Source organism: Malania oleifera, chromosome 2 (assembly GCF_029873635.1).
Source record: "Malania oleifera isolate guangnan ecotype guangnan chromosome 2, ASM2987363v1, whole genome shotgun sequence".
Taxonomy (NCBI): domain Eukaryota; kingdom Viridiplantae; phylum Streptophyta; class Magnoliopsida; order Santalales; family Ximeniaceae; genus Malania; species Malania oleifera.
Genome location: NC_080418.1, coordinates 116,664,752 through 116,690,646, shown reverse-complemented (window position 1 = coordinate 116,690,646; position 25,895 = coordinate 116,664,752). Strand labels below are relative to the sequence as shown.

At 36.5% G+C, this 25,895-nt stretch overlaps 2 protein-coding genes across 11 annotated transcripts in view; both read right to left on the bottom strand.

Moving 5' to 3' along the window:
* LOC131149770 (peroxisome biogenesis protein 22) overlaps window positions 1-12,793 on the bottom strand; it is a 42,439-nt gene extending 29,646 nt beyond the window's left edge. For 2 of the 5 annotated variants that reach the window (XM_058100507.1, XM_058100512.1), the window contains exon 1: window positions 12,392-12,697. In XM_058100507.1, the coding sequence (XP_057956490.1) occupies window positions 12,392-12,496 (105 nt within the window). In that variant the 5' untranslated portion in view covers window positions 12,497-12,697. Of the gene's footprint in view, window positions 1-12,391 lie in introns of all 5 variants that reach the window. The other 3 variants (XM_058100510.1, XM_058100511.1, XM_058100509.1) reach the window with 3 other exon arrangements.
* Window positions 12,794-17,536: 4,743 nt separating this feature from the next.
* LOC131149768 (uncharacterized) overlaps window positions 17,537-25,895 on the bottom strand; it is a 39,780-nt gene continuing 31,421 nt past the window's right edge. For all 6 annotated transcript variants that reach the window (XM_058100503.1, XM_058100504.1, XM_058100506.1 and 3 more), the window contains 3 exons: window positions 19,007-19,172; window positions 18,429-18,498; window positions 17,537-17,913 (listed from right to left, as the gene is read on the bottom strand). In XM_058100503.1, the coding sequence (XP_057956486.1) occupies window positions 17,656-17,913; window positions 18,429-18,498; window positions 19,007-19,172 (494 nt within the window). In that variant the 3' untranslated portion in view covers window positions 17,537-17,655. The remainder of the gene's footprint in view (window positions 17,914-18,428; window positions 18,499-19,006; window positions 19,173-25,895) is intronic.

Below are 25,895 nucleotides of genomic sequence, written 5' to 3'. Positions count from 1 at the left end.
TATTTATCAATAAAGGAGACAGCGCAATTGTTCTTTAAGAATGTTGTGAAATATTGGGGTGTTCCCCAAGATATTGTTAGTGACCGAGACTCAAGATTCACCGACAAATTCTGGACAGAACTTTTCAGAATCGTCGGTTCACATCTTGACATCTCTTCGACTTATCACCCACAGACAAATAGACGGATGGAGAGATTCAATGGGCTACTGGAAGAGTACTTGCGCCATTTCGTCAACGCCAACCAGAAGAATTGGACGCAACTACTTGATGTGGCTCAATTCTGTTTCAACGCCCAAAGGAGCTCAACAACCAACAAGAGCCCTTTTAAGCTTGTTAGAGGCCAGCAGTCGTTGTTACCTCACATTGTGGACAAGTCATACAGAGGAAAGAGTCTAAGGGCGTACATCTTCACTAGAGAATGGAGACAGAATGCAAGTATTGCCTGAGCCTACCTAGAGAAAGCTTCTAAGCGGATAAAGAAGTGAGCAGATCAAGACCGTAGTACTTCAACATACATGACTTGGTGCTTGTTAAGCTTAAGCCTGAACAGATCAAGTCACTACGAGGATGAGATAGGAGACTACTTTGCAAATATGAAGGACCAGTCCCCATCTTGGCCAAAGTCGGGAAGGCCTATTACAGAATCGACCCTCCGACTGGGATGAAAGTGCATCCTGTGTTTCACATCAGCTGCCTCAAGTCATTCAACGTCAATACAAAAGATCCAAGTAGAAGTCAATCAACCAGAGCAAAATTGCAGACAATGCAACCTAACAGACGTGAAGTTGAAGACATCCTTGCAGATAGAGAGTTCACATCCTCAAGGAAGAAGCGGCGGGAGTTTTAGTGAAGTGGAAAGGCCTTGGCGACTAAGAAATCAATTGGGTTTCAGCAAAAGATATGCAACCGTTCGTGGACAAAGTAGAAGTGTACCAAGCGTCAAAGTCTACGAGCCGCATAAGTAGGGGAGCGTCATGAGCCGAGCTTGTTCAGGGCATTATGCTTGCCTGTGACCGCTTGTCTCGTGCGTTAGGGATGGGTTTCCATAATGTAAATATTAATGTAGGTTTATTTTTCAGAAATAGTTTCTCCCTATGCTGAAAAAGGCAGTATGACTCCTCGGTCACTTTGATGTTTCTTAGTGCCAGAGTGAGAATTGCATAGAAAGCTCTTTAGGGGAGGGTGAGCGTCCATCAACTTGTAAAACTCACTAGCTATTGTCAACGTGTTTAGCCTACTTGTCTCCCTCGCTAGACACACAATGTTAACAAGAGGTGTTGTTAATGAATTACGTTGCTTCAATGTTTACTGCTTACTCGCCACTACTTTCATAAGTTGCTTACTGCTTCTGCTAATATTTGCTTGAATGATAATGAAAGTGTTTTGTGGACGAATTGTGGTAAATGATAGGCTGGCTAGTTAAACAAGAGGGGTTTAGCTAGCGCCGCACGGTCCTTTTACAAAGGTGTGAAATATTCGGCCCGCAACACCATGCACTAGCGTCTAACGCCAATTTCAGGCATGCTTCTAGCTTGAATTATTCCAGCAAAGCTTGAATCCCTTTATAAACATATTATTGAAATTTTTCATGATATTTTTTGTCTGAATATCTCACCTTTTATAGTTGCTAATTTACAACATCTGAGGAATGGTTATTTGATCCTTCTCGAGGCTATTTGTCAATGTTTATTGAGTTTATTGAGCCTAAGATAGTGGTGTTTGCTCTATTTTTTATTTGTATGCTGTGGGCTTGTAGTTTGCATCGGTTGTTGAAGGTTGTGTATGTTGGGGTTGAGTTGGTAAATTCAAAAAACATGGTGCCCACTTGTATTTCCGATTTGTTGCTCTATCGAGATTACATGTGTGTGGGATAGAGTTCCCAAATCCCAAAAGTGTGTCTCCTTCGTTGGTTACTTGTTTGAGTGAACAGCATACTACAGCTATCTCAAAGGAAGTATTTAAAGTTCCAGCAGTATCAAGCATCCCAATAAGCATCTCATCACATTGCATCTTTTGCCCAAAAAAATAACCATACCATTTGTATGTCATCCGATATCTCTCCCACTAGTCCCTAGGTTATCAACTCTACTACTACTGACCATATGACAAGGGTCACCAACTTCTTTTCTACTATCTAGTATTCAAGAAATCTACCTCATGTTACCCTTGCTAATGGGTCCACTACTAGTACTAAATGAATACAAATAGTAATTCCTACTCCCTCCATCTCTCTTTCTTCTATTCTCTACATTTAAGTCCACCTCTTATGTCAATTAGTAAAATTACGAAGTCACTAAATTGCTCTATAACCTTATTTCCTGATTTTGTTCTTATTCAAGATCTGAAGATGAGGACGACCATTGGCATAAGATGTGAGGCTGCTAGACTTTACTGCTTCCGCTCTCTTCTCTTATTGCCTTCAGTGCTGCTGCCACATCATATCAAATACATTTTCTCTTTGGTCATCCATCATTGGGCAAGTTAAAACAGCTAGTTCCTACTTTGTGTTCCGTGTCTAACTTTGACTGTGAGTCTTGTCAATTAGGAAAGCTTCATCATGTTCCCTTTGCCTCCCGAGTCAACAAAAGAGTCATTAGCCCTTTTATGTTAGCCCATTCCAATGTTTGGGGTCCTAGTCATGTCACGTCATAGTTGAGGTTTCAATACTTTGTCACTTTTGTCGATGACTACTCCAAAATGACTTGGCTGTATTTAATTAAAGATCGTTCTAAGTTGTTTAATATCTTTTGCGCCTTCTATTCTCAAATCAAGACTCAATTTAATATGCAAGTCAAGATACTTCATAGTGATAATGCTAAAGAGTATTTTAGTACTCAATTCATTACCTATATGACAAAACTCTAGCATGATCCATCAGTCATCTTGTGCCCACACTCCACAACAAAATAGAGTCGCAGAGTGGAAAAACAAGCATATTCTTGAAGTTGCTCGAACCCCTTTGTATCAAATGAATGTCCCCAAAGTTTTTTTGAGTGATGTTGTGCACACCACTTGCTCTCTCATCAAAAATGCCATTTTTTGTCCTTCGTGGTAAAATCCCATATTCAATTATCTTCCCTCTCTCTTCCTCCTTGTATATTTGGCCATGTGTCCTTTATTTCATCAATTAAATCCAAGACGGGATAAATTGGTACACCTCCAGTTTCCTTGTTAGATGATCCCTTCCCCAAGTGGTTGATCCTCCTATTGCTATTTGAAAAGGTAAATGCACTTGTACCCAACATCCAATCTCAAATTTTGTTTCTTATGATTTCTTGCCACCCCCATACTATTGTTTTGTTAGTACCTATCTTCTACTACTCTTCCCAAGTCTACTTCTAAAGCCCTTTCCCATTCTAGGTGGAGGAATGCAATGATAGAAGAGATGCATGCTCTACAAGATAATGATACTTGGGAATTGGTATCTCTTCCTCCTAATAAGTGTGAGGTTGGTTGTTGTTGGGTGTACATTGTGAAGGTTAATTCAGATGGTTCCTGGCTCAATTGAAGGCCCGCGTTGTTGCTAAGGGATATACTCAGGTGTATGGCCTGGACTATTTAGACATATTCTCTCCCCTATAGCCAAACTTGCCTTAATACATTTTTTCATCTCCTTAGCCACCACCAATCTTCACAGCTTTTCTACATAGTGATCTTCAAGAGGAGGTCTATATGGAGAAACCACCTAGGTTTGTTGCTCAGAGAGAGCCAAGCTCAGTGTGTCAACTCAAGAAGTCACTATATGGTTTAAAACAGTCTCCGAAGGCATGGTTTGGTCACTTCAGTGTTGCAGTACTTGAGTTTGTCCTTCAACAGTGTGCAATAGATCATTTTGTATTTTATAGTCATACTCCATCCGAAAGGATTCTACTTATTGTGTATGTGGATGATATGTGATTACTAGTGATGATGATAAAGGTATTCAAAACCTAAAGCATTTCCTAATGACTAAGTTTCAAACAAAGGATTAGGGACCATTGAAGTACTTCTTGGGTATACAAGTATTGAGATCTCATACCGAAACCGTCTTGTCACAGAGGAAGTATGATTCTTGATTTTTCAGATAAGACTGGACTGCTGGGATCCAAACCCATTGATACACCTACGGATCCTAACAACAATCTAGTACCATATATGGTTGATTTGTTGCCCAACCTAGGACGATATCGAAGACTTGTTCGAAAGCTGAATTATCCCCATGGCATTGTTGTTAGAATCTAACAATTCACGATTCAATTCATACAATTTGTATCAATTCTGCACCAAATCAATTTAAATCTTACTAGCGAATCTAAAATCAACTTAATCGATGCTAAATCTATCGAATAAATCCCGAATCTATCGATTCACACAATTCTAGACCTATCATATCCTGACAAACACAACTAGTTTTAAAACCCTAAAAACAACTTTTTTTTTTTCTTTTTTATTGCCTTTTTTTTTTACACAATTACCTTCCATTTCTAATCTATGTCAATTTTGTGCTTAAAATGAGGAGAAAATAGACCTTTAGATCTTGTCTAGCCTTCACAAAACCATTCTTCACTCTAGGACAAGGACTTAAATTTTGGTCAAAATGTCAAAATTTCGCCCAAAATTTCAAGATTTCAAGATTTCGGTAAATTTCAAACAAAGTTTCGAAAATTTTGGCCAAAATTTTTTGGAAATCACGAGGAAAAAAAATTGAAGGGGAATTTTAGTGCTGTTCTCTGCCTTTGTTTTGTTTTTTCCACGTGATTTGTTGGCTCTTTTGTGCAACCTATGAGTATACAGTGGAGACTGGAGAGATTTGAGTCAAATCTCAGCTCACTACTTGAGTCATGACAAAGAAAAAAGAGATCTTGCAGAGATGCTCTACAAATGCAAGCCAGCAATTCCACAAATTCATCAAGAGGCTTAAGACCCTATTGACTACCAGTGAAAAAATCCACAAAATAATGCAAACAAAAGGAAAATTTTCCCTATAATTAGCTTGTAGCATGCATTAGGATACATACCTCAAGGTCCTTGACAAAAGGCTTCTTTTTCTTCCATCTTCCACCTTCAAACTTCAAAAAGAAATAATCCTAGATTTCAGCTACCTCTTGCCTCCACCTTTGAACTTTGAAAAGCCCTAGCCTTCGACTCCCCTCCAATGCTTCGACCCTTTGACTCTCTCCCTCTAGCCTTCGGCTTCACCCTCCACCTCCATCTCCCAAGTCGCAGCCAAAAGCAACACCTCCCGTTCCTGCAATCTTCCTCTCACAAAGCTGCGAACAGGACACGACCCAGTCGAGACTCGAGACTCGAGTCCACCTCCATGAATAGCAGCACAAAAAAAAAAAAAAAAGGCAAATTGCCTGGTTAAGTTTTAAATTTTAAGCTTTAACTTACTTATATTTTTTTTATTTACTCAAAATCTCCCTTCTCCCCAATATATTTACAAGATTGCCCTTCCTTAGAACTTAGATACATTTTCCCTATTAACCTCTCCCATTTACCCCCTTAATCCTAGATTGCTAGTAAATAGTAAACAGTAAGTTTAGTAACTAAATAAAATTAGAACAATTTACTATTTATTAGCTTATTATAGTATAAATTAGTAAATTATTTCATTTATTTGAACATTTTAATTTTCAAAAATTTATTACTTAATAGTAATTTTGTAAAAATTATCATTAATTTTGTATTTTTAATCTAATAATTTAACATTTCTCTTCGTAATTAATTTACCTTTATTTAGCATCTAAATATTTCTCTTCTAAAATTTTAGTGTAACATTCAAATAATTTTTTAAAAAAAAAAATTAGAGTAATTTAACACCTAATCATTATAGGCTAGTAATTAAATAAATTAAAGTAATTTACTATTTATTAGCTTAATATAGTTTAAATTATTTCAATTATTTGACTAATTTAATTTCCATAATTTATTAGTAATTATGTACATTATCATTAAATTTTGTAAATTTAATTTAATATTTTAATGTTTGTCTTATTTATTAATTTTATATTGATAAAACATCTTAAATAATTTCCTTTTAAAATTATTGACTAATTTAACACCTAATTTTTTATTCATTGTAACCTTGTAGGAAAGTAAAATTATTTGCAAAAATGTCTGAAAGACGAAAACAAGATCCAGCATGGGAACATGGGTACCCGATGCCCAATGTAAAGAAAGGGTTTATTTGCAAATACTGTGGAATACAAATGAAGAGTGGCGGTGCAACGAGATTAAAAATGCACTTAGAAAATTATGACCCAAAGCATAATATAAAATTATGCAACAAAGTACCTCCAGAAGTTTAACTAGGAAATGAAAATTGTTTTAGAAAGAAAAACAACAGCTAAGTCAAAGAAAATAGAAAGAATAGAGCAAATAAAAAATGAATAGTGTGGGAACTTGATGCAACAACAGGAAATTGATGAAGAGAACAATGCTGATGATATTGCATACCCGTTTGACATTTCTCCCTATGAAAGGTATGCTTCAAAACAAACGGAATGAGAAAGAGATCAATCTCGTAGGTTTGCAGGTAGCCAACAAGGAGGCAGTTATGGGGCTGGTAGTAGTGGAGGGCAACCTCCAATGAGGCGATCTCAAAGTGTGAAAGTGCCAGAAACAGAGCCATATATTTCAAAGCCTTCTTAACATTACAAGTCAGACACAGCAAAATAAAAAAGCTTGAAAATTTTATTTGAATGAGGTAAAATAAAATAAGAAATGAATAGGTTGATTTCAAAGTTTTTTATATATGATACTATTACATCTAAGAAGGAAAAATCACCTCATTTTAAAAACATAGTATGGGGCTGCCAAGCAATTGGAACGGGAGTCGATCCACCGACACCATATGAAATTAGAATAAAATACCTTGATTTAGAGGTAAAAGAAATGGAAGGCCACGTAGAAGAAGTGAAGAAAAAGTAGGCCACATATGGCTGCACTATAATTTGTGATGGATGGACAAGCCCTACAAAATTATCCAACATAAATTCCATGATTTACTCGAAACGAAGCATAATATTTCTAAAGTCAGTAGGTGCTTCTGACAAAATAAAAGACCATGAATATATATATATTCAATATTAAAACATGTTATGCAAGAGGTAGGAAAGCAACATATTTTCAAAGTAGTGACCGATAATGGCAGTGCCTACAAGAAAGCGGGTCCAAAATTAATTAAAAAACTCAACTTTATTGGACTCCTTGCGCTGCCCATTGTATTGATCTCATTTTTTAGGAGATCAAAAAAAAAAAAAAGAGGCAATAAGCGCAGTGATCTTGCAGAGAAGACAGATCACTAATTTTATATATAACCATGGATGGTTGCTTGCTAAAATGAGGGAGCACTGTCAAGGGGATATTGTGCGTCCAGGAGCCACACGATTTGCTACAAACTACATTGCCCTTGATAGCTTAGAAAAAATAAAGAGTAGGTTTAAAATCTCTATTTACATCTGATGAATGGGCTAAGCATGCTCTTAGTCGAACAAAATTGGGTAGGGAAATTAAAAGCACAGATCTTAACCATCAATTTTAGAATAGAGTGGCAAAAGTTTGTAACATTTATGAGCCTATAAATCAAGCATTGCATATAGTCGATAGTGAAGCGTGGCCAACATTACAAGTTGTGTTTAAAGCAATAAGGGTGATGAAAGAGGCCATTGAAGTAGGTGCAAGAAGCGCAAGATGGGTTCTCAAGGTAATCAATGACCGGTGGGAAAGAACCCTTGAACATCCTCTTCATGCAGTAGGTATAAAATATTTATAAATTTCAAGAAATGTATATATTAAATTACTTATTACATATTTATATTTTACTTTAATTGATTGACAACTTATTTTTTAAATCCAAAATTTCAATACAAAGAAGGTGTTGGGGAAGATCCTTATTTTCTTGATATAGTTCATAAAGTTTTTAACACCCTTGAGCCACATTCCTCTGGCCTTGATCATATTCGAAAACAGATATATTTTCAAAATAAAAATTAAATTAAATAAGTCTTAATCCATGTATAATTATTCAATAACAATTTTTTTTTCAGATTATTCTATTTAGAGATGCTAAAAGAAGCTTCGTAGAAGCAGCTGCTTAGGGCAACCATGGCACCTGGTAAGTATTTATATATAAATGTACAATACAAAGTTGCAAACTTCAAGTACAATCTACTAAGTACTAACTTATGTTCTTAAAATATCTTGCACAGCTGATTGGTGGATGATGTATGGATCAAGTACTCCAATCCTAAGGAAGCTAGCATTGCGCATTTTGTCACAAACTGCATCTTCGTCAACTTTTTAAAGCACATTTGCACTCATTCACACAAAGCAAAGAAATAGACTAGCCTACACCAAACTTCAGCAGCTTGTTTTTTGTTATTACAACACAAAGCTTCGAATAAGAGATATGAAGGCTAAAATGGACAAAGTAGCTGAACAAGATCCATTGGACCTTCTTGACATATTAGTTGAATTAAGTGATGAGGATGAGTATCCACTTTTCCAGTGGATTAGACCATCCCATCTTGATGAACGAGACGGAAGTCCCCACCCACATATGGCCAAGCATGCACGATATGACTTTGGCATTGATGTTAATCAAGTGATGGTAGAAGAAATAATATCTAGTAGTGATGATTCACTAATGAATCTTGGGTCTAGATATGGAACTTTATCCACTATGCCCTCTGGTGGTGATGATGATAATGACGACGACGATGCTTGCAGTGACGGATCTAACCCCGGCGATAGTAGCGGGCAAGGTGGTGATGGTAGGGACTATGGAGGAAATGAGGGTCCACAAAGAGAAACACGCCTAGTTGATAGGCAGTACAGTCGTAGAAAGGGAAAAGGAAAGATGCATCAAATAGAAGACGAGACCTTTTCCCTTAGTTCGGAATCTATGAGCATAGGAACAGAGCACGACTCTAATAGTTATAATGGTTATGAATCTATACATAATAGCTCCTCAGAATCTACATATGGCCAACCATTTTCGTAAGCATATGAGCAAGTATGACAATATGGAAATTAGCAACCACATGCCTATGGGTATGGACAAACAAGCCAAGAATATGGATATGACCAGCCTGCAAACGCAAAACAATCCTATGGACGCACACAACAAGTAGAACCTGCAAGAAGACATCCTAGTACAGGAAGATCTTCTAGCCGAGTAGAAATTGCCATGAACCAGATGACTATGGAGGAGTATGAACAACACATGTACACATATACTCAATATTTTGGAAATTATATGACATAGAGTGATTATTGTAAACAATATATGTCATCTCAAAATCCCAATGATAGGGATAGGAGAGGTGACTTTGAGCCACCAAGAAACTCCATGTGGTATTAGATCATTAAATGTATGATATTATTGAATATGTAGTTGTTTAAATGATAATTTGTTGCCTTAAATCATTAAAGGAATAGCTTCAAAACTTTATAATCATTTGAATGTTCTTCACTTCATTGCTTGTTTCGCGATATGCAGTTTAATATCCTACACACTAAAACTTTGTCATATATGCATTTTTGTAAATGTATTTAGATAGCATATTAAGCATAATCATCTATTTTAATATTTCTTAAAGTTTTATTGTAAATTTCCATCATTTACTATAAATTTCCAAAATTTCTTTAAATCAAAATCAAAATTTCCATCAAAATTTCCGTAAATTGAGACCATCAAAATTTCCATCAAAATCGAAATTTAAGTCCTTACTCTATGAGTATAGTGCTCTGCCATTAAGGAGCAGAATACTCACTGACAAAGGTGGTACTCATGCTTCATTGTGTTATTAGGATTCAAAATTTTCTTTCAGTAGTTCGTTCAATAATTATCATTTTTTAGGTTAATTATTTTTTTTCTTTTTAATCCAAGAAATAGTATGCATGATTTTTTTAAAAATTGTTGATAAACACCAAAACTTCAATTATCCATTATTTTTTCTTGATTCCTTCCCTTAATAGCATAAAGTTCATTATTTTAGTAATATTTCCTAACTCATTCTCTTACCTTTCATATGTTTAGGGAAAGCATACACATGAAATATGATTCGTTTATTATTACAATATAAATGTATTTTATTATTTTTCTACTTGTGTTTGCACCAAATATATGCATGTCATTTAGAATTGATTTTGGAAAATTTATTGAATCTTACGATTAGATTCGATTCTCAATTCTCGATTCCCAAAAATAGAATTTCGATTTACGATTCGAATCTCGATTTGACAACTATGTCTCATGGTCACTTGGTCGAATATATCTTTCACAATGAGTGTTGTGGGTCTGTTTCTTGATTCTCTGAGAACAAGTCACTGTGATGCACTAAATCGCATCTTGAGGTATCTCAAAGTGCACTTTGGAGAGCTCTTTTATATCTGGATTGAGGTCACACTCATATTTAGGGATATACTAATGCAAATTGGGTCAGGTCATCTTCCGATAAAAGATCCACAACTGGGTATTGCATCTTTGTTGGTGGAAATTTAGTTTCTTGGAGGAGTAAGAAACAAAATGCGGTCTCTAGGTCATGTGCTGAGTCAAAGTATAGGGTCATGGCTCACATTACAAGTGAACTTGTTTGGCTGAAGAACCTGTTGGAAGAATTGGCTTTTCCACATTCTCATTCTATGGAGCTGATGAGTGATAATAAAGTTGTCATTCATATTGCCTCCAACAAACTCTTCCATGACCAGACAAAACACATTGAAGTTGGTTGTCACTTTGCTCGAGAGAAACTTGTGCAAAAACTCGTTACCACCCCTCATGTGAAGTCTGATTTGCAACTTGCTAATTTATTTACTAAAGCCTTGGGGGTTGCTTGTGTTAAATTCATTTGTAACAAGCTAGGAGCATATGATATATATGCCCCATCTTGAGGGAGACTATTGATGGTTATCTTAGTCATTTAACATTGTTAGTGTGCGTGTGTGTGTTATGTTAACAAGGGAGAGTTAGTAAAGGTATTATGATCATTGGTACGTACTTTGACATATATTATAAATAGAGAGAGAGACCTATCATTGTGATTAGGTCTTTCAATTTACCCAATTATTCAAAAACTTGTTTTAGCCTCATTTAATAAACAAACTAAACAAGATTGAACTCTGATCATTTGATAACAAACTAAGCTTAAATCCACTTTGAGCCATGCGCTCAATTGCAGCCCTCGAAAGGAATCGTGCATGGGGAGATCAATTTCTCCAAATTTGTAAGATTTTGCAAAATAGAAATAAAATTCATTTTTTGGCTTCATCAAGAAATCAACCCTTCTTTGAAAAAAGAGAATCCAACCCTGTTCAACCTTTGTAGGAATAGAGAATAACTGATTACTAACAATTCCACTGCTTCATAGAATGGAATTATATGGAATTTATTCATGAGAAGTAATCTTCATGATTGAGAGATGCAAGAAGTGAAGCTGCTGCTGGGCAAAATGTATAGAACCAGATGGCAGCAGAACAGGGAAGATCTAACAAGATGGCTGGAAAACAGCAGGGATATTTTTCCTTTAAATATTGCTATAATATACTTGTAAGGACCGACTACTCTGTCATTCTACCCAAGAAAACTATTCGGATCGGAAGACTGGGGTTCCAAGGACTTTTTTTCCCAAATTCAAGCAACCTGGAAAGCAATCCTGACACAAACTTAGGAAAAGAGGGGTAAATTTTGACCAATGCTGCATGTGCAAATCTTTGCATGAGACCCCCAGCCATCTTGCTGGAGTGTGATTTTGCTAGGAAGTTTTCTGGGGTAGGTGTGGCAATGGTTTAATGTTGCTTGGATGATGGCCAAGGATGTGAAATCCTTCCTGCCATGTTAAAAAACTATGGGTTGAGGGGCAAAGCAAGTGAGGTTTTGATGAAAGCTCTTCAATGCGTTTTGCAGAGGTTCAAAGGACAAGCTTTACAAGTAGAGAAGATTAAAACTACAATTGCTCAATTTTTTGGAGAATTGGGGAATTTTACCCCTGAACTTACTGATTGGTTAAGACCTATTTTGACGATTGACAACTTTTGCTTCTAGTATGTAGATTAAGCACCGCCCTTGGTACTCCTGTTACTCAACCGCCCTTAAAGGATGGACCTGAATATCTATAATTGTAATTTGAAATGGAACTTACTTAAAGCGAACCCTCTATATCATCCAAGCTACAAACCTCAAATTAGCTAACAATTAAGAAAGTACGAAACTCAAAATTAGCGAACACAAATTTGAAGTAGGTTGACCAAATAGTCAACTCGCTGAATGCATAAGAAGTGCACACACAAGAATAGCACAGAGCAAAGAAGCAATTTTAACATTATGGGACTCTCAGATCCGTCACATAACGTAAATCTATGCGAAAAATAAAAGGACGAGAAACAAAGAAAAGGTGAGATAAAAACCGCATTGAGGAGAGAGATCGAGACGAGATTGGACATCTTGACGCTGAGATAAGCCCCAAATCTCTTGATCAGCTGTATGAACTCTTCCTTGGAGGATTCAGCCATCGTGAGAGGCAAAACGTAGCCGCGCTCCGGAGAATCCTCAATCTCTAAGACCCTTCATCACCTGATGCTGCAAATTCCCAGAGAGAGAGAAACTTGGATAGAGAGACCGGGATCTTCCTCTCGAGTCTCGACGATCGAACAGAGAGACTGGGGGGTAGGCAGCTTTGGTACGATTTTACTTTTCCATTTTATTTATTTTACTTTTTGTCACGCTGACGAGGAAAGATTCCGTGTGTCCCGAGGAGGACGGTCTACAGTGCGTAGTGGGACATCCAACGGCTAAGGAGGCGCCGTTTTGGATCATTGGCAAATTTTTTGCACATGATGAAGGCAAAATCATGCTTCGCTCTAGGAATTGAGGATGAATATGAAAGTACACCATTAAAGTTGGTAAAGATCATTTAGCAGTTGTTATTATGAGGGGGTACCTATCATTAAACTATATAACCTTTAAAATGTCAATCATTAACTTGCATTAATTTGAGCACTTAATTTTTTCTCCAAAAAAGTATCAAAAATTATACAATAAGATACTATAAAAATTATGATGTATCACGTTATATCCTATTCCAATACTAATTTAACCATTAAAGTAAGTTCTTAAAGGTTATCAAGATTCTTTCCTCATTTATAACTATTTGTCACAATCTGTATAAAAATAGATTTGATTTATGGCACCAAATTGGTGCATCAATTAGGAAATGTTACAATTATCTAGGGGCGCCTAGGAGGGAGAGAGAGAGAGAGAGAGATGAAGAAGTTGGGGTAGCTTGATCAGCTATCGATATTGAGGAACGTTTTAAAAAGTGAGCACCTCAACTCCTATTCTTGGGAAGGCCAAAAAATAGGTGAGGAGCACCTTAGCTCCAATGGTTGGAGAGCCCAATAGCATGAGAAAGAGGAGCAAATTAGATTGGATATAGTCACTAAACATGCTAAATCTAATTCAGCAAGGGAGCATAATCAAGATGGCTTATTAAGTCCTTTTGATATCAAACCTATTTAGCATTTAACTTGCACGAGTAAGCACCACAAAATGCTTAAAGTGAATGCTAATACTATTTGTTAAACAATAACTACAATTTTTTTGTTGTTCTCTTTTCTTTAATTTTTTGTCCATGAAATGAATATATCTCTCAAGCTCATCCATATGTTGAGACAAAAGCTTTTTATGATCAATGACAACATTTTACCACATAGTAACCCAAGTGTTTGTTGGAAGTTTTCTAAGGAGACTCATGAAGTGCTAACCGCTTGCATACTCTACAAACAAAAATCAAGTGTCAAGTATGTATCATTGTCTACACATGGTGTATACATGCTTCCTCCCATACTTTTTTATTTCGCTTGTGCGTGGAAATCATATTGTAATTGATAAATAATTTATAATCGCACGTATAAGTCTTTTTAACTGTGATAAAATCCTTTTGAAATAAAATAATTAAGCTCATTTAGATTAGTTATAAAAAATAAAATCTCAATCCTAAAATTGTGTGTGTGTGTGTGTGTGTGTATAATTACATAGGGAGATTGATAGGAGATTAATTACCCAGTAATTCCACAAATATGTATAATTTGTAGTTACAAATTGAGCATGCATGAAATTTTGAGATATACCCAAAAAAAATGTTTTGATGCATAAACCTAATATTACAACATACCTTAGAATATTAGTAAATTAATAGGACTAACACCGTTTTATGAATAGGTAATGGCACTGGAGATAAAACTTACATGTTAAAAAAAAAAAGAAATACAAACAAAAAGTTTTAATAAATATGCAGTATTGAACAACACACTAAAGACATTGTGAGGATACATTTTACTCTTAGCAATTCATATGCATGAAAAATACCAAGGAAGAGGCAAGCCTGAAGTGGCCATTGCATAAAGCTGTGAATATTAAGCCCAAAAGGGTCACATTATGAGGCTACAAAGTACAAAATTACAAAGTCCAGATAGGCCCACTTGGTAGAATGGCCAAGTACAAAAAGCCGAATAGTCCACCTAAAAAATTGGCATAATACTCAAGATAAAAAGGTCAAATAGGCCCGCTTGATAGAATGGCAAAGGGCAAAAGGTCAAATAACCCATTTGACAAAATGATCAAAGTATCAAAGCCCAAAATTGACCTTGGTAATAGACTTAGAGAGTAAGCTACCTTCCAAGGGGGTAACCCTAGGAAATACCTAAAAAGAGAAGGTTGCCTTACTTAGAAAACTTGAGGTGCTAACCTTGGCTAGAGGCCTTGATGAGCAAGTATCCACTATCATAAAAAGTAGGAGGAGTAACTTTTGGAGATACCCATAAAATAGAAGGTCATCTTAATTCGAAAACATAAGGCAGTAACCTTAAGAAACACACTTAATAAGCAAGTCTTCATCATTGTTAAGGCTAGAGGAGACAAGCTTGGGAAATACCTATGAATGTATGTAATATGAGTTTTGGCTCAGTATTGAAACTGAGCCTCAGCTTTGATGTAGAAACTAGGCTCTACTTGATATTAAAATTGATGTCTAAATTGTACGTGAACTAAGCTCAAATTCAGATGAAAGAATCGAGCTTGGCTTGGCTATTAACACCAAGCCCTAGCTCAGATGAAAAAATGGATCTTTACTCACATATTAAAACTAAGATTAGGCTTGGATGTGAAGAATCAGACTTTGCTTGGGTATAAAAATTGAGTTGTAGCTCAGATAGAAGAACAAAACTCAAGTTTGAATGCAAAAAACCGAGCTCTTGTTAGATTAAAGGCTTTAGCTCTTGCTTGGAGCAGGGCTTTGATCTCAAGCTTAAAAACAGAGGCTAGATTAATTGTGTAAGTAAGAACATCCTAGATATACTCTTGAACTCGAATGTGTCGTATCTTGGAATAAAAAAATACAAAAAAAATTTTCAAAAAAAATTGAATTAATTAATATTGGTATTTTAAAATTCACTCTTTGGTGTCCCAATAATGATTATATGATTTTTTTTTTTTTGGGATAATTTTCTATTTTTTATTTCAAAATTTAGGAAAATTTAGCAATGTTTTATTTATTTTTACTTCAATATTTTCATTAAAAATTTGTGTACACAGTAATTATAGGGTGAATTTATTATTATTAAAGTAATTTGTTGACATTTCACCATGAGTGAAAATAAAAATAAATATAAAGAAAATAACTGATTTTTCTAATGTTGTTATAGCAACAACTAAAAATTGCTATCAATTTTTTTTTAAAAGAATTAATATTGCCAAATACATTATTGCACATGTTTCTTTGCTATATGACCACAAAAAGTAAAATATAAAATTGAAGTGACCTTAATTAATTGGTTTCATCTTTCTCATGAAGATATGAAGATGCTAGGAAGCCTCAGTGTGAGAGTTTGTAGAGCTTACTGAATGTACAACTATAGGTTTAAACTTAAATCATTCTTCCTCATCTGTATATAAATACCTCACATTAGCATATATGATAATCTTTTTGTAATATTGAATTAAAGACTTTTAGATTACGAATAATAATGATCCTTGGTTGTTATTTGTTTTATCTAAATAATTTCCCAATAATTGTTCTCTTATGTAATATCTCAATAGTTAAAATTTCCAACTTTCATGTTAGAGACATGATGCTGTAGATTTAGAAAGGGATGGAAGAAATAAGAGACAGGAAATGAGTTACGTTAGCTAGATCGCTAGCTAGATCGCGTACCTCAAGCTCATTAGGTCTCAATTAGTTGCATTAAATGACATAAGGGAGATGTGTTCGTGTTTTGTCTTAACAAATAGGAAAACTTTGTCCCTGGTGGTCAAAAATTCTTCTGTCTTGTTTAATTGTAATTTTTTTCATTTTTTAGTTTTAGCTTTTTGAATACAAAGCGCCATCTCATTTTTCAAAAATTTCAATTATATTTAAAATACAAAAAATAATAAACAATTAGGTTTTTATATTTTTATAGAACAATTAGAAAACTAGAAAATAGAGTAATTTTTTATTTTATTTTTTTCAAAAATAAAAATGCAAACTAAAATTATTCTTTACTAGTCCACATGCCGCAAGGATCTTCTCAAAAACATTTTCCCTCTTGTTTGTGCAAACAAGAGTGAACCCAAATCGTCTCATTGTACTTGAGTATTGCTAGTTTAGAAAGTACTTTTGTCATGATCTAAATTATAAAAACAAAGAAAATGATTACATTCTATGCATATTGACATCATTTACAATTTCGTTGAAGCAAGAGGGATTACTCTTCAACACATGACATGATTCTCCACTCATAAAAAAAAAAAAAAAATGACAAAGCAAAAAGCCAAAGAGACTAATTATCATGCATTTTTTTTTTTCTTCTTACAGGGTCTGTTTAAAACTTATAAATATAATAAGAAAAGAAACAAAAACATGGAAAAAAGAGTCCCTTTTCCATATTTTGTTATCAAATAATGCAAGAAAGAATGATATATGAACTAAAATTTAATTTTACATATCATTAAGATTTTACATTTCCTAATTTTTAATTATATTAGAACAAAAAATAAATATTCTTAATGATACTTTAATACAAAAGAGAGTATGCGATGGAAGATAAATTTTCTTTTTATTTTCCTTTGTTTTTTCTCATCCAGACAAAGCCTTAAACAAATCGGAAAGAAAATGTATCCAAACACAGTAGAAGATTAAGCAAACCAAGTGTTCGTTACTCATGCACATTCTACTTTGTTTTCTAATGTTATTGATATAATCAAATAATGCATTTTCTTCTACATTCCATGTTTTTGAAGTATATTAAATTTCTCTCTTTAACTGGAAGGCTAGCTCTTCTGCTAAACAAGTACAAAATCAGGCATTTGGGAAAACTGCAGGTGAGAGAAAAACAAAATCCAAACAATTTAACAGAGTGTGTTGGGAGTTCTTGGACTGTAAACTTTAGATATAGATTTGTGAAATTTTGAACTAATGCAATAGAAAATTGCATCAAGTTTTGAAAATTTCATGTACATCTAAATTTAAACCCAAAATGCATGCTCTCAACACAACCTAATTGTAGATGTGCAAGGGAGGAATAAATTTTAATGAGATTAAATCAAAATCAAATGGAATTGGCAAGAGGTAACAGCAACTATAATGAAACCTTAATTGAGGCCAGAAAAAAAAGAGCAATGATGTTAGTGTGATCTATACATTATGGTTGTTAGTGCCAAGCAATGTTTCTTCTTCGACTGGGATTTCACCCATCGAAAGTTGAATGTTTGACTTGGAGTTCATTTTGTTCCACTCATTTTCTACACGGAAGAAGACCCATTGGAAGCGGCGGAGCATCTCCAGAGCAGTGATTGCAAACACAGTCAGATGATTGTGTCGAAGATGAGCAGACAGCTTGTATGTCCATGTGCATCGGAGGATCAAATTGCTTCCAATGACTGAAAAATAAACCTACAAATTTATAGATACACACAATTACTTGCAAGAAATCCAATAAATGGATTGATCACCCAACAAGTTAGAGACTATGCCAGTTCCCCCCTCCCTCATAATTTGGTCAGATAAAAGCACAAGTTCTTTCATGCCAACTGAGGCTGATTATGCATGATTATCAGAAATTGAACCCGCTATCTATCAACCCAGTCAACTGGTCAGTTGCAAATTCAACCAGTGACTGGAGGTCAAATCAAACAAACGAAATCATTCCCATGCATCTCCTCTTTACTAAGTATGCTTGTGCTCCCACATAAAAACATTGTTCTCAGGCATCAGACTGGTAGTTAGATTAGGCTGGTCCATTCTGCTTCTAAGAAAATTAGCTGTCCAGTTTTACAAAGCAGCCAGAACCAACTTATGGTAGAACTAATCAGGTGAATGGTCTAATAAATCGTAAAATGCAGAGATCAATCCAGATCACAAAAGAAATATAGCAGTGAAACATGAGTTTAAAATAGGCAAATCCTTACCCATTTCCGACCATATAACAGGTGCGAGCAAATATGAGGTTTGTTGAACTTGAATATCCGAGTGAAGCCGCTGATAGAAGAGACGTAGTTATATGCACATCACAATACACACATCTTTAAAAAAAAAAAAACAGAAAGAAAACACTGACACCCTGTTGGGGAGTATGGATTCCAAGAATCAGATTTAAATTTGTTGGGATTTGGATGAAACTTGAGACTCGTCCAAATTCACATAAATCTAAATCTAAAGTTGGAACTCCAAGCTTCAAAACACAGGGAAAATGCCAATACAGAGATATCCACTAGCCACATGTTCCCCCCCCCCCACCCCCCAAAAAAAAAAATCCTCAACGCGAGAGAGAGAGAGAGAGAGAGAGAGAAAGAGAGGTAGAGGTCCACAGCTTGTTCATCCACTGGATTTCAAAGCAAGAACTCAGCAAAACAAGCCCAACAAAATAGAAAGGGATTAATACTTATATACTACATAAGTGTCCCATTAGAAATGACTAGCAAAAAAAAAAGAACCCCATTGAAAAGCATCAAAGTGATAATTATTGATAGTTAGTCTTTCCGCATACCTCAAGTCCCAATCTCGAGTCACATCCCAATAGAATGAATATAGAGAATTCAAAACACTTGAGAGAAGCCAGAGAGGTCGATAAATGTTTGTCCACCTATCTGGGAAGACATGATATTTCAGGGCTGAAAGAAAAATCACTGGTACTGCTGTCGAATACTTTAAAGCTGCAACAATATACAAATGAAGTTACCTGTTACTAGGATGAAAACATCAAGAAAACTGAGCCGTCTACAAATATAAATTCAGAAAAGCAAGATTTATCTGAAGAACAAACCTTAAAAAAAGATTCAGCTACAAACATTACATATGTGCAGACTAGTATTGAACCAATTATGCTACCAAAAGACAAGGAATCAGAAAAGAAGTGAAAGACTAATAGAGCAGCAACCTTTTCATAACCAGGGAGCAAAATAAAACTAAAAATTAGTCATTCTAGTTTACATACTTTTACTGCAAAGCTAAGCTAAAAAATTGAGCAATACGAAAATTAGCACACCAGGCATGCCCTGCTTAGAGAAGATCATAAAAAGTCATAAAATCCAAAAAATTATATTCAAATTTATTGCAAGATTATGTAATGAAGAAAGATATAGGAATGCCAACTTCATCTCAAACAATCCACTCACCATAATTTTTAGGCCACAACCAGCTTTGGAAGGAAGAGTTCAGCATAAAATCCGCAGTTATTCCAACACTGCAAGTTTCATGTCTAGAACATTTCCAACAAAAATTAGCCTAATCATTCCAATGAACAACGCACTTCTAATAAACCTGCGCGAAAGGGAATTCGTCTCTAAAAGGAACCTCCTTAACCATTTCCTATCTAAAGAAATGTTATTAGAAAACACAATACCAAGCACCAAGTCCCCATTAGACCCGGTCTCCCAATCATATTCCAACTAACAAGGTGATCCCTACCCCTTGCCGCAACCCCTGGAAGCTCTAAAGGAATCCCTAGGCTGCCCATTCACAACTACAACCATATTGGTCAAAGATAAACACCCCTTAGTTTGTTTCTTCCAAACAATCCCAAAACCATTCTTACCCTATACCTTATCCAAAAACTCCAACTCACCATATCATACACTTCTTCAAAAATATAATTCTAGAATGACATGACCCATACCCCACCCTCCTCTTCACATATTTTAACCACTTCATTAGCTATCAAAACCATGTCCAATATCTGTCTATCCTCAAAAAAGCAAATTGAACCAAATTAAGTGTATCCCACAAAAACTCTTAGTCTCTTAGACAAAATCTTTGTTAAATCTTATAGAGACTTGCAATCAAACTGCTAGGCTTGAAATCTTTCACATTTCTGGATTATTCTTTCTCAGGAATTAGGGCAATAAAAGTAGATTTCACGCTGCTGCCATCACCCCATTGTGATAGAACTTATAAAAAACCTCATTATATCCTCTTCTCGACCTCCCAATTATTTTGGAAGAAAGCAATTGTAAAAGCATCAGGCCTTGGAATCTGATCTTTTTCCATCTCAAAATCATTCCCCCTACACTTCCTCAACATCAAAAGGCCTCTTCAACTAGAAAACTTTATACTCCCCAATAGAACTTAAGTCCCTTTATCATCAATCTATAGTGGCAATCCTCAGCGTATAAATTTCTATAAAAATCTCCACCACTCCTATTAGAATATTATCTCTCACAAAACTACCCGAATATAACTCCAACTCCTTAATAAAGGTTTTCCTCTGTCTCTGATTAGCTAACCTCCGAAAAAATCTAGAATGAAAGTCCCCCTCCATCAATTAACCTTTGATTTTTTACACCAACTGATTTTTTTTTTTATCAGTTAAAGAACTTTATTAATTGGGCATCAAGGGGATGCCAACCCAGAGTACACAGAGTCAACCACCCTGTAGTGCGTAACAAATCTAGAAATACATTGTGGTCATTCAATACAAGGCCACCATGCCAGTTGGAATGGCAGCAACCCGTCGCTCTTTACTAATCTGAAGAGGCTTAGTTGAATTTTTGAGCGCTCTCCTGTTCCTTCCTTCCCAAGACAAAGCCATTCTCCTCTTTGGTTGCCCAAATCCCATCCCATCCCAAGCCAACAAATCCCCTTCCACAGAGCTGGCAGTAGCCCACCATGGTCCAGTCAAGGTCTGAGATACTCCAAAGGTTCCTAGTCCAGGAGCAATGGAGGATGTCCTCAACTAATTCTGCACCAGCCATGAAATGAAAACATCTGTTGCCGATGGTCAGCCCCCTTTGTGCAAGCTGTCTAGGGTTAAAATCTTCCATGAGTTACCTCCCAGGCAAGAAAAGCAACCTTTGTAGGGGAAGCTGCCTTCCAAATGTGAATCCATGAGAAGTTGCGCCACACATCAAGCCAAAAGTAAATCTGATAATAGAGAAAAAATATCCCAACCTTTCTTGATGAATTTCCAAACCTCTAGACTGTATGGTCCTCCACCAGCCCAAGTGGTCTAATCATTATGATTAAGCCCATATTTAGAAGCAATTATTCCCCTAAAGGTAGTTTTTTTCCTTCACCCCCAGAACCATTTCCTAAGAAGGGCTTTGTTGAAATGTAGAGGGACTTCAACCCCAATCCTCCCGTACAAATTGGTTGTTCAATCATGCCCCATTTGACAAGGTGGAAGTTGAATTTCTTCAAGTCCCTTGGCTACTGAAGTCGATAAATGAAGGACAAACATGAAAATAGACGGGAAGGTTTGTTAAGGTACTTTTAATAAGAGTAAATTTGCCACCTTTTGACAAGAAGTTCCTTTTCCATCCTGCCATTTTTATTTTTTATTTTTTTTTAACTTCTCAATAATGGGTCTCACACTCCTCTATCTTTGAATTTGGCTCCAAGTGGAGCCCTAGATAATGGGGAAAGTTCCCATCATACAACCCAGAAGGCTAGCAATGAAAAGCCCTCTCTTGCTATCACCAATATGAAAAAGCTCATTTTTTCCAAGATTTACTTTCAAGCCCAAATTGCCTCAAACCATGCCAAAATGCATCAAAGATTGAGTATGCTAAAGGCGACACCTCCATAGAAAATGATAGTATTATCCGCAAAGAAAAGATGTAACATTTCCATGGACCTTCGTTCTTGCCCACTTCGAAATCATTAAGAAGCCCCACTTTTATAACTTTCTTCAGCATGAGGCTTAGCACCTCGACCACCATGATGAACAAGAAGGGGGGAAACCTCTAGAGGAGTGAAAGCAATCAAATCAACAACCATTTATGAACATTGGGAAGCTTGGAGTATTCACAATGACTGATCTAGTCGCAACAATGCTCTCCAAAGCACATTCTCCTAAGAAGATATGGAAAAATATTCCAGTTGATGTGACCAAAGGCTTTCTCCATGTCGAGCTTGCGCACCACACCACTTTATCCTTCTTTCTAATAGAAGTCCACAACTTCCATAAGGAAAACATCCATGATCTGTCCACAAGCCACAAAGGCATGCCAGTGATGCTCAATAACTTATAGCATGGTACTTTTGATCCTCGTGCAAGGATTTTGGCTAGGATCTTATAGATGCTTCCCACCAAGCCGATTAGATGAAAATATTTTATATTTAGAGCAAACTTTCATCAAAATCAAGGTTATAAAGGTGGCACTAGTATTTTTCACAAATCTACCTAATCTAAAGAATTCATCAAAGGTGCTGATAATGCTTTGCTTGAGAAACCATTATAGTTTGACTAAAAAAATGACAAAGAGAAACCAACAGGGTCAGGCGCTTTGTCCTCATCACAATCTCTAGTCACTTAAAGGATGTATTCAAAGGGTCTCTCTAGCCACTTCATGGTGGGAGAGCTAAGAGATCTAAAATTGATTCCATCCTCCACAGGTCTCCAAACTTTGGATTCAGAATACGGGACTTTATAAAACTCAAAAATGCCCTCTTTAGTTTCTCATCCACTATCAAGGTTCTCCCCAATTACTATGTTCGATACAATGTTCATACCGCGATGGGTATTTTCTGTTTGGTGAAAGAAACTAGTGTTTTGATCACTCTCCTTGGGCCATAGGCTCCAGATTTTTTCCTCCTAAGGAATCTTCAAGGTGGACAACCTCAATCAATTCTTTTTTGACACTCTTTTGGCCCTTCCATTAGCATTACGCCCTTGACCTAGCTCCTACTCATAAAGTTCCTAGATGCCATTATTAAGAATAGCAACCTTTTTTGGTTGAATATTTCCAAAGGTGCCTTTATTCCACACATTTAGCTTTTCTTTCAACCCTTTTAGTTTTGATGCTAGCACAAAGCTAGCTTTCCTTTGATTTGAAGCGTAGACCACCAAAGTTTAACAAGGTCCCCAAAACCATCGTGCTTTAGCCACATGTTCTCCAAGAGAAGAGGAGTTGACTCTTATTTAACTCCTCCCATGTCAATGAGAATAGGGAAGTAATCCAAGATGGGGCTAGGAAGGAGGCTCTAAGTGACTTTGGGGATGTAAGTATGCCAACCGTCTGAAACTAAGAATTTTTTCAATCCTTGAGAATGTAGGCGGCTCTCTAGAGTTGGACCATGTGAAAGTGTCACCTATGAGCAAAATATTGATGAGGGCATTCACATTGATGAAGTCCAAAAACTCTCCTATACAATTGTTCGCTGAACCACCCTAACTTTTTTCACAAGGATAAACCACCATGTTGAAATCTCCTCCAATAACTCAAGGAGTGTCCCACTAGCTTCTAATCTCCAAAAACTTGATCTAGAAAAAATGTCTATAGGGTCCTTCACTTCGGCCATACACTCTAGTGAGAATCCAAAGAAAGTTGTCATCCAGATTTTTAAAGAAACACGAAATCAAGTGGGAATTAATGGAGCATCCAACGACTCCACAACATTAAGAATCCAGAAAACCAGAATGGCCCCTGCACTACCTTCAGCACCAAGGGAGACTCAAACGCATGCCCTCTGGCCCCAAAGATCTTTGACTAAAAGTTGGTCCATCATCTCCACTTTGGTTTCCTGCAAGCAAACAATGTCACTTCATCAATCCTTGAGAATAGACTTAGATTAGACTCCTTTTAGATATGTCATTAAGCCTCTTCACATTCCAAGATATGATTTTCCTTAACATGATTAAACAATGTGAACCCTGCTGTTGCTTGCCTCCGCCACGTTAAGCATCATCCCATTTTATTGAACTTTACCGAATATTCCAAGCATTTTAACTCCCTGTTGGTGTCCAGCTTTTTGTTGCTTCCAAAGGTTTTTTAAAATTAGTTTCCGCTTCCTCTCTTCTCTTTTTTTTCAATCTCAATCTCAGAGCCCTGTCTTCAAACAATTGAAGGATGCCCTGATGGCTTTACTGATCATCTTCACCTTTTTTAGAACCCAACAGAAACCTGCTCCATGAAGTGGGAACTCTGGGTCCAAACCATTCAGCATTTCAAAATTGAGGCTACCCTGCAAATCCTCTGGGCTAGGGCTAATTTGCACTTTGCAGAGCTTCAAAGTAGTTTTTGGAGGCTGGAACCAGAGCCAGATCGTTGACAGCAGCCTGTGAATAGGAGGATCCTGGTTTAAGATCTTCCTCTACTTCATAAGTTGCTGCTTCCTGAGAGGAAGGGTCCTGCAGAGGGGTAGTCACCCCTAAACAAACCATCTTCTCTACTACCCTGGTTGGACCTTGGTGTAATTTGAAGGACCTGAAAGAGTTGGGCTGAAATAGCATAATAGTTAGTGGGGCTGGGAGACTGATGGTAAATGCTCCCATGCCCATATTGTCAGGGGTGACGCTAAGAATGAGTGTGTGGCTCCAATTGTCTTCCCCGACCCTTCCATGCCTTGCGATTGGTCATTGCTCAAGATTAGCTTTATGGATTTACTGCATTGAGGCAATAACATATTGAAATTGGCTTGTTTAAAGACAATGGAGCCTCAAGGGAGACAGGTGTCATCTTCTTCTTCAGGTGCAAGATGAGCGACATTGGTCTCATGTGCACAGCAGCCTAAGACTTCCATTTCAAGGGGAGAAGCATACGATGACCCAGATCAGCTGCCGCAGCGGACATTCTTGGCCACCCCAACAAGCCACATCCCTCTAGAAAGACCAAGTTTCTCCAGCATCCATTGTTGGTCTCCAATAAAGCAAGATACCATCCAAATTTGTTCGTGTTTAGTTGCAGCAATAAATTCTTGTCCTTGTTCCTCATTTTGTGAAACCACGATGTTGTTGTGGGCTTATCTCTTTTCATCACCCAGAAATCTTCCTAAGCAAGAAGGAACCACTCAAACTCCTCGAGCTCCACAAAAATGGAGGTTCTTCTTCCTTTGGGTATTCCATGAGCCTGAGGATGTTGGTGCTCTCACCTTCGATAACTAGGTCGAAAGTCTTTCTCCCGACCATCAGCATTCCTTTCGAGTCGATAACGGTAAAAAACTAAAGAGAAAGATGTACCCCTCTAGTATAGTGTGCAAAAGGCTGAGAAGCAAAGTTGAGAAGAAGAAAGAAAGATGGACAATGCTAATATCCTCCCTTCGCTTCCAAATCAATACTAATATAGGTCCTCCAGGCCCTATCCTCCTTAACCAACAACCCGCACTCTTCCAAACTGTCCAAACATCCAATATCAGCAAGAACCTCCTTTTTCGCTTTTGAATATTGCCAAAGGCCTCTTTTCTCCTCCTAGATTTTTTTTTTTTCACAAATTTCAAATTTTCATAAGTTTGAAAACTTCACAACCCTAAAAAACTCAATCCATCATTTCTTAATACACTCTTGAAGAGAACGATGTGCTCACCACATATTCTCAAACTTGAACACGTAGGACCCCACTGAAGAGGATGAGAATCTAACACTAAGCAGTGATCAGATATAGGCTTCACTAAAACCTACCACATTTAGAAAGACATCCCCCCAAGTATTGGTAAACAAGAAC